Source organism: Micropterus dolomieu, linkage group LG23 (assembly GCF_021292245.1).
Source record: "Micropterus dolomieu isolate WLL.071019.BEF.003 ecotype Adirondacks linkage group LG23, ASM2129224v1, whole genome shotgun sequence".
NCBI classification, from domain to species: domain Eukaryota; kingdom Metazoa; phylum Chordata; class Actinopteri; order Centrarchiformes; family Centrarchidae; genus Micropterus; species Micropterus dolomieu.
The window spans coordinates 4,257,457-4,266,825 of NC_060172.1; the positions used below are offsets into that span (position 1 = coordinate 4,257,457).

At 42.9% G+C, this 9,369-nt stretch overlaps 1 protein-coding gene across 2 annotated transcripts in view; it reads right to left on the reverse strand.

Moving 5' to 3' along the window:
• Positions 1-323: 323 nt before the first annotated feature.
• The window catches only part of camk2a (calcium/calmodulin-dependent protein kinase II alpha), a 29,111-nt gene continuing 20,065 nt past the window's right edge, over positions 324-9,369 (reverse strand). The window contains exons 10-18 of one of the 2 annotated variants that reach the window (XM_046040972.1): positions 9,204-9,326; positions 8,997-9,080; positions 6,863-6,905; positions 5,099-5,139; positions 4,887-4,935; positions 3,857-3,932; positions 1,991-2,085; positions 1,648-1,876; positions 324-913 (exon numbers count right to left, since the gene is read on the reverse strand). In XM_046040972.1, coding sequence (XP_045896928.1) covers positions 910-913; positions 1,648-1,876; positions 1,991-2,085; positions 3,857-3,932; positions 4,887-4,935; positions 5,099-5,139; positions 6,863-6,905; positions 8,997-9,080; positions 9,204-9,326 — 744 coding nt within the window. In that variant the 3' untranslated portion in view covers positions 324-909. Of the gene's footprint in view, positions 914-1,643; positions 1,877-1,990; positions 2,086-3,856; positions 3,933-4,886; positions 4,936-5,065; positions 5,140-6,862; positions 6,906-8,996; positions 9,081-9,203; positions 9,327-9,369 lie in introns of those variants that run through there. The other variant, XM_046040973.1, reaches the window with a different exon arrangement.

The following is a 9,369-nucleotide window of genomic DNA, read 5'->3' on the forward strand; positions in this document are numbered from 1 at the left end:
TATCTCCTCGTCCGTTTGTTTAAATATAAACATTAAAGAAATATAAAATCACAGACATCTCGTTCACAGCTGAATCTGTTCGTCTTCATGTTCAAGTTTATTTGTTTAAACTCTTTAAAACCTCTTAATCCATGCAGAAACCCATTGATGGAGGCAGCCGGGTGTTTTAATGAGTTATTAATTAATAGATTGTAATATATTAAAGTGTTTTCAATGGTTGTTTCCTCTTAATATTTTATAATCCATTAATCTGTCCATGAATTAAAGTCTGAACGGCTGAATTTTACACCTTAATTGAAAAAGTCCACATTAAAGAACATCTATTATTTTGGGATATCTAAAACCTCCTTAACATCTTCAAGTAATTAATTAATTAATGGATCCAATAATGTTTGTTCAATATCTGAAAACTGGGTAAGAATTAAATTAAATCACATTAATTGCAGGTGATAATGCGTTATAATTACAGTTAAATTCATAAACGATGCATTAAATGATGGGAGAGTCGTGCATCTGTTAATTGATTTCAGGGGAAAATAAGAACTAATTATAAACTAATTAAATATATAACAGCTTGTTGCTTCACAGCTGTAAGGAAGGTGTCGGCACTGTCAATCATCCTGAAGGAGATAAGAGGTTTCCACACTTTATTATAATCTGTGCTGTGCAGCTGATTGGCTAATCACAAGGGGGACGTGGCCGAAGCAAAGTCCAGACGAGCTGAGAGGAGGAAGCTGATTGGTTGGTTATGCAGTTCACTGCTTTCTGGCCCCGCCCTCCTCCTCCTCTGCCATCTTGTTTTTCCCAAACTAAATCCTGAATGCCTGGTGTCAGACGCCGGGCCTGCTGTCAATCAATCAGTTGTCAAGGCGACGGTTGCCCCCATCAAAGACCCGCCCACTCCGGAAGTTAACTGGATGGAGAAAAAAGACGAGAAACGTTACAAAACAAGGGTCGTCCCACCGCAGGGGGGCGTTTAAAACTATTCTTATGTTCTTTTTAAAACTGAATCTAAAAACACTCACATTCAACTATTTAAAATCTTTATATGTCACTCTCAGGCAACTTTATTTAAAGTTTTAGAAGCGCTCTAAGAGGAAGATGCATTTTTCTCAGTACTGTTATTAAAATTCATTTTCACAGCATGTTTAAAAGCATGTCAACCAATTCCTTTGATTTTACCTCAAGAAAGTGTTTATTTCAGAGAAATTGTTGTTTTAGGTTCCAATTTTTTTTTACATAATTTACACATGTATTTAAAAAAAAAATGTTTTTAAGAGACAGAAACTTCAAGTTTATAAATGTTTTTGGTGGAAAGTGAAACCGACTGAAAACCTGGGGACACAACTAAAATGTGTATTTTAACTAAAATATTTTGAACTTCTTTGGAAGATTTCTGAAGGATTTAAATCATATTTCACGGTGTAGTTTTAGGGAGTGGGGACAGGTAATAAATGTTATTTTTCCAGTGTTCTAGGTTGTTTTAATTGACGTTTTAATTTATAGATCTTGCATTTGCTATTAGATCAACGTGCAGATCAGAACACTTTGCTTAATAATACAAAGTATTTTAAAGCTCATTTTCATGCAAAGAGAAATGGCAGTGAACAAATAAAAGAACTTCCTAAGATTAAAAAAGAAACTTACTTATTGAGCGTGGAGGCGGAGCCTGAGCGGTGGAAGTGGACAATCTGCCACTTTCCATCACGGCGGTGCCACACCCTGGTCTCCTCTGATTGGGCGGTGCGAGGCGTCCCGTTGGTGTCGATGTACTGCGTCACTCTGATGTACGCGATGCAGGCGGCCTCGTCCCCGACCAGGTGGATGTGGGGGTTCAGGATGGTGGTGTGGACCGGTTTACTGTTCTTAGACCACACTGAGGAGAGACAGAGACCGTTACCTGGACCGGTAGGGAGGACAGGACTGGAAACAGGTGGACAGTGTTTAACGAGGTTTTCCTCAATCAGGCAGGAAGTTTAGTTCAACTCACAGTTTTCAAAATAAAAGCGGTGGAAGTCGAGGCCTTCGACCAGATTCCCCAACGCCTCGGGCTCGAACGCCGTCACCGCCGGGTCGCACATTTTACTGAGGGGACAGTGAGACTTTCACAATAAGAGTCTAATAGTGGAGGAGATGATTAAGAGATGTAGAGTTTGTGTGTGTGTGTGGATAGGTCTAACTCATGTTGTGGGGACATTAATCTGTTTACAGCAATGTGGAGACTCACCTTCCTTATGGGGACAAAATGCAGGTCACTAAATCTAAGAGTGGAGCCTTACTTCAGGAAACAGCTGTTAGCCAGTGTGATGTCCTCTGAAGCAATGAAAACACTGCTCTGTGTGTGTGTGTGTAGTCTTGTCTAACTGACTTTGTGGGGTCCCTTAACTACACACTCACTACTGGGGTTCGACTGCTTTATGGGCACCAAACTGCTGGACCCCAGCAATATAAAGGGCTGTTTGAGGGTTCAGGTTACAGTTATGTTAGGTGTAGGGTTAAGGTAAGACATGTAGATGGTTAAAGAGGTTGTATTCTGCTCATGTTTAGGTTCATTATTTTATTTAGAGGTTGTACCAGAACAGTATGAAACATGGTTTCATTTCAACACCATATATTCCAGTCATTCCAGCAGCTCCTCTTTTCTCCCTGTGTGTTGAACACTTTTAACTTGTAACTTTTAGTTAGAGAGTGAAGCATCTCACTTCTATAAGATCTTTGATGGGTAAGTCAGTGCTAGCCAATCAGAAGCAGAGTAGGGCAAGGCCGCTTCAGCTGGTAATAACTAACTAACTGAGCTCTGTCTCCACACCACAGTAACAGCTTCATGTCCCGACTGCCTGGAGGGGCTCTAACCATAGACTGTATATAGGAAATGGACGTAGTCATCGTGATGTCACCCGTTGGTTTGTGGACTGCCGTTTTGAAGCCTCGAGTTTGGCTGATAGGTCACCGCCATGTCGAGTTTTTGCAACCAATAAGTGCCCAAAAGTGACGATACGGCGAGCTAACGGCCGTGTGCAGAGCTAGCTAGCTTGCTTAGCTAGGTGCCACTGTAACTCACGTTAAGTGGGCTGATAACTTTGTCTAGAGAACAACAGTCTTAAAACTAAATGTACTCGCCAGAGAAAGTGAACAGCCGACTCCTAATAAGCTTTTTCAACGGCGCTGGTTAAATTTACACAGCGCAGAGGGTACGAGTCACTATAGCCCAATTGACAGGTCGCTATGGTAACGACTTGTCAATCATAGATAACCCCGCCCTGAAACATACTCATCATTTTGTGTTGAAGAAGATTTGAAACTAGCGACTGGGACCATAAACTCATCAGGAAAATATTTACTGGGGTAATGATTCAGCTGAGGAGTAGAAACATTTTCCCATTATTTCTAATGGAGCTGGACTTCTTTTTGCAACCAGAAGAGTCGCCCCCTGCTGGATGTTCAATAGCATGCAGGTTTCAGGGACTCATTCGCTTCATATTGTAGACCGGAAGCTTCCCGCTTGGCCCGAACGTTGGGTAGGGAGAGTGGTGGTGAGGGGGGGTCACTGTGCGCTGCAGCTCAGTGTGTTTCTCCACACTAGCCGCTAGGCAGCATCATGCTACGTGATACAGAGTGACGCAGAGAGGTTACAGCAGTAAAGGCTGGACTACAATCCAGCTGTGTTCAGTTCAGGAGCAGAGCTTTCTGTGGGAGACGGGAACTCCCTTTGGGCTTTTTCACTTTGAAAACCTGTTGCATGCTCAGAAAAGATTTATATTTACACAATAAAGGAGAGGGGAAAAGCCAAAAAGCAGAATACGACCTCTTTATCATGTCCTCACAAAGGTAGTAAGTGTGAGTGTTTGTTACATACGTGTAGCTCTCAAAGTCTCCGTTGCTGATCGCCTCGATGAGCTGCTCTGTGACTTTAATGATGTCCTGCTTCCTCACTGACACAGACAGACACACAGGTTATTGTTGTATTTGAAAGTGTCCTCCTGTGCATTCAGATCAAACGTGAAGCGAGCGCTGGGCGCAGCATCATTACATGTAAAGTCACTGCAAGGAAGTGATTTCCTGCAACCCTGAGTAGAATTTTTCAACTTCTGCGACACAGTTGGGTGACGCTGTGTGGCAGTGTTCAGATTGTCTGGACATCACCGACGGCTTCAGAGTGTTTGGAGAGAGCCGGAGCGACAGAGTCTCTGCTCGCCGTCACACAGCTGCTGAGCTACAGGAGCTCTGGAGGAGAGAGCCGGGCGGCGCCGAAACTTAGGACCAATAAACCCCCGCAGTCTGATTCTGCTCTGATAACAGAGCCGTTACCTGACGGGAGGAGCTCAGAGTTAACTATCAAATTAACTTTTTGGGATTAAAACATTAATTTATCTTTACTGGAGCTTCTCAGCAGCGAGCCGGCGTGTGCTTCTGACCTCCACTGTTGTTGTGAGCGTCGGTTGACACCCAGAGCTCTGTGGTACCACTACATCATATTTATATAAAAACCAGACAAAACTGGACATTACTTGGAGAAAAATAAGAGAGGAAGCTCAACTACCTGGTGGGTTCAGAAAACATGTGTCTGTTACTTTATTCCAGCTGTCGTTGTACTTTTACTCTGAACAAGTTAGCGTAGCATAGCCCTGATCGAGCCGAACTCCATTCAGAAAACAAACATTTTAACAGTTTTTGTCCTGCTGACAGACCTGACTCATATTTAACAAATCAGCATCATGTTGTCGTTATTTCAGTTTGAATATCAATCTAAATCACAGCTACATGCTGAATTTGGGTTGATGGGTTGGGTTTATTGGCATCATCTCATTGTGTGTGAACATTCAGCGAGACGATGAAAGGATCAAATTCTCGTTCGGTCTGAATGCACAGTTAGTGTGTGTGTTTACCTCTGGTGTCTTCATCCTCTATGGTGGTGTTTGTGCTCTCAGAGGATTCCTACGAGATCAGTCACAACATCAGCAATGATAAAGATCAAATCCATAATATAAACAGTAATAATTAGAAGAAGCAGAAGAAGAAGGCCACCAACATGGTGGTCAGAATGACTCCCTGAAGGAAAGGAAACAAGGAGGGAAGGAAGGAAGAAGCAGAGCGTTACCTTGACTCCGTCGGTCTTCTTGTTGCTCCCGCTCTTTCCTCCTGAACGAGGGATGAGGATGAAGAGAAAAAGAAGCAGCAGAGTCAGAAAGAAAGGAACAAACGCAGAGAAGAGGAGCGACGGCATCGCCGCCGACAGGAAGCACTTCAAAATAAAGGACAGAAAAACTGAAACCAAAGAAAGTTTAAAACAAACTCAGAGAATGACAGAACAAAGAGTAGAAAGAGTGAGCAGGTGAGAGGAGGTCCGATAAAAGAGGAAAGTCTCTTCTAAAGTCACGTGTTTTTGGTCAAAATCAAGAGAAACGCTCCAATAATGCGGCGCCGCTTCCTGTCGGACCCTCTGCTGCCCGAGAGGAGCGACGGGCAGCAGACGGGTGGAGGTCGGTCACGTGACCCTGAGGCCAAATTTAGTTTGAGCTTCAGATAGCTGTAGAGCAGAAACACATTCCTGTGAGCGGCTCCTCCTCCTCCTCCGCCCTGACGCCACACTTTAGATTTGTTTTATAAAGCGCCGCTGTGATGTTTTCATCTCTGTCACGGTGACGGAGGACGAGCGTCTTCGTCAGGGATCACAGAGGTTATTAATGATTGGCTCACAGCTGCCTGCCTCTCAGGGTGGTTTCCATGCTAACTATAGATCTGTGGTATCCTGGGTGGGTCAGAAACTCAATAGCTGCACACAAACACTTTACCTCACGGTGACCTGCACTTTGTGCCACAACAGGAGCAGTTACTCAAGTTGTGTACTTATTAGAGGTACTTGTACTTTACTTGAGTATTTTCTCCTTCTGCTCCAGCTCAGAGGCAGATATTTTTACTTTTATCTGACAGCTTCAGTTACTTTTTCTAAAGTCAGATTTTTAGACATGAAGAGTTTAGAAAAGATGATGTTTGGTTATAAATTAAACTCCAACAGTTTGTACAGCTGGTACATTCATTGACAGAAAAACTAAATTGGCAACAGTTTTATAATCTTTTAAGTCATTTTCATGTAAAAACATTTCATGTGAAGATTTGCTGCTTTTCCTTTTAATTATTTGAATGTGTTTTTTTTATAATTTTGAGGTTTGGACTGACAGAACTAACGTTGGGAAGTCCTCTTTTTGGTCACTTTGGGTAACTGTGACAACATTTCTCTCTGTTTTCAGACTTTTTACTATCGATCAACGGAGAAAGTAATTAGCAGGTTAATCCAAAATGAAAATAATCATCAGCTGCAGTCTGAAACAAAATAAATACTAAATCCTGCTTTGACATTAACGTAATGATTTAATAGAACAACCAGGGGAGCGACGGAGGGAATTTATCAGTAATGATCAGCTGTTCAGACTGAGCTGCAGCAGCAACATCCTGCTGCTCATTAACGAGGAGGAGGAGTACAACATGTTACTGCTTGAATACTTAAATCTGTGTATCCTCACATACTTTTACTGCAGTCACATTTTCAGTGCTTTAACTTGTGACAGAGTATTTTTACAGTGAGGTATTAGTACTTTTACTCTAGTGAAGGATCTGAGTACTTTGTCCACCGCTGAGCACGAGTGTTAACCTGATAATTGTGTGTAAGCCGGCAGCTGATTGGTTCGTCTCTGAGCGTTAAACCCTCCGCTGCTGTAACACAAACCTGCGGGTCACAGGTCGAAATCCCACACTGCTGCCACAGCAGGTCACGTGACTCCCTGGAGACCAATAGAAAGCTGGAGACTGATGGACCTGAGCTAACACATGACCTCTGACCTCTGACCCCTCCCCCCCTTCTTACCGGAGAAGTTTCTGGTGGCCAACATGGTGGTGAGGATGGCTCCCTGAAGGAAAGGAAACAAGGAGGAAGTATTTAACCAAAGACACAAAGGTGTGAACATCAGAGACGTGTGAGAGACAGGAGGTCTCGCTCTGCAGCTCACACAGTGACACGTGAATATCAAACGTCAAATCGAGGACAGGTAAAAAAGGTTGGATTCGGATTTAGTCTCAAAACATTTAAGAGACAGTTTATCTGAATCAGATCGTGAAAGAACATTTGAAAAATCCTAACTTTTCCTCTTTCAGAGAAATATTCGCAGGGTAAAAACCTAAAATCTAAACTCAGGCGGTTTCTCCTCCCTCGGAAGTACTTAGACCAGGTCTTAACAGGGTCCAGTAGAATCTCTAGTCCAGTTCACAGCTGTCTGGGTCGCAGTGCGTCGGGGCTGAGTAGAGCTGAACGTTTCTCTCTGACGCTTTTAATAACAAGATCGCACCGCAAACGATCTGGATTCACGCCGATGATCCTGAGGAAATAAATATGGTCTGAGGTTTGACTGGCGGGAGCGAAAAGAATAATGTCTTTGTAAGACATTACAGTGTCCCGCAGTAAAACTATAATCCTCAATAACAAAATAATAAATGTTCAATATATCGTCAGTGAAAATTTACTTTAACTGAATCACAAACAAATTCGCTTTTAATTTTTCTGTTAAAATATTTATTTTGTTGAAAAAGATCAACTAATCGCATTTGTTAAATTGTTTTAATCATAAGAGTTTTGAATGTTGAATCTGTTTGGCATCAAGTGTTTGTCTCGTTCTGACCATGAAGAAAAGTTTAACCTTCTGGTTTCTTCAGTTTTCACTCAGGAGCAGAAATCTGCCTGTAAACCTGAAAGAAATAACGATTCGACATTTATCCTGATATTTATCGATATCGAATGATATGAAATGTTCTGGCCACGTCGCCCCGAGTGTCCCCACTAACGGGTGGCGATGGCCCAGTGGATAAGACACATGCCTGTGGTGTGAGACTGTGACCCGTCCAGCAGAGCGTCCCTGAGCAGGACACTTAACCCCTCGTTGCTCCAGAGGCCTCTGACATAAACAGCAACTGTAAGTCGCTTTGGATAAAAGCTAAAATGAATAAATGTAAAATCTGAGTCAGCTGTTAGCTGTTAGCTGTTAGCATGGATCACAGACAAGTCAAGGCGTCCATCATGCAGAGGGAGCAGGAGATTTACTGAACCCTCACGTTTATTTACTGCTTGTTTCAGCTTTAACATTTATCTTCCAGATCAGCCTGAACTCGTCTGCTTCGTATTACAGTTGAGGTTTTTTCTCAAACTGTTCAGCCTGCAGCCTGCAGGGGGCGCCACACACGAGCTCTATGGAGATTTGGGTTCAGCAGGTAACTTTTAAACAGAGGCGGCGCAGCTAAGTGTTTTAATCAACTCATGAACAAACTGTTTCTCCTTCTGCTCAGATATTTTCACTTTTATCTGACAGCTTCAGATTTTTACACACGAAGCGTTTAGAAAGTTTGGTCATAAATTAAACTGCAACAGTTTGTTCAGCTGGTTCATCAGCAAACAGTCATTTTTCATGTAAAAACATTTAATTTTGATTATTTGAATGTGTTTTGAGGTTTAAGCTGCCAGAACAAACAGGGTGAAGGAGTCTCTCTGAGTCACTGCCACAACATTTCTCTCTGTTTTCAGAAGGTTTCAATCCATTAATGTGGAAAATAATCAGCTGATTGATCCAGAATGGAAAGAATCAGCAGCTGCAGTCTGAGACTAAAACATTTAACCTGATTCACACGAGGAACAAAGATCGAATCGCAGGAGATTTTTTACTGTAGTAACGTTTTACTTTTACTTGTGAAGTATTAGTACTTTTAGAATCCACCGCGCGACAAAAACAACCAACCAGAGGCAGGAGGAGAAACGCGGCGCTGACTGAGGAAAATATGTGACGACGTATTAAGTTAATCTAAAAACAGGTTTCCATGACAACTCTGTGTGTCAGCTGACTTCATTAACCGTCAGTGTCAGGAGGTTAAACGCGCACGTTAGCGTCACTGCTGTGAACGAGCGAAGAACCTCGACCTGCTGCAGCTGTGACCTCTGACCTCTGACCTCGGCCTACCTTGAGTTTCCTCCTGGCGTTGAACTTCTTCAGGCACTCCACCGTCTCCTGTCTGTGCATACAGGACGCCACTGTGGAGCGATGCTGGGAGGAAGACCACACGTCATCATCATCATCATCACGAGAAACTCGGATTACACACAGTAATAAAACATGTACACGCACAGAGTACATTTATGTATATTTATACACATAACAGCGTCTCACAGAGATCCAGGGGTGTTTGAGCGCCTCGGCTGCTGTGATCCGTTTGGACGGGTTGATGGTCAACATCTTATTAATGAGATCTTTGGCTTCAGGAGTCACTGTGTCCCATTCAGGAGAGGGAAACTACAGGGGGGGAGGAGGAGGAGGAGTCAGGGGGGGAGGAGGA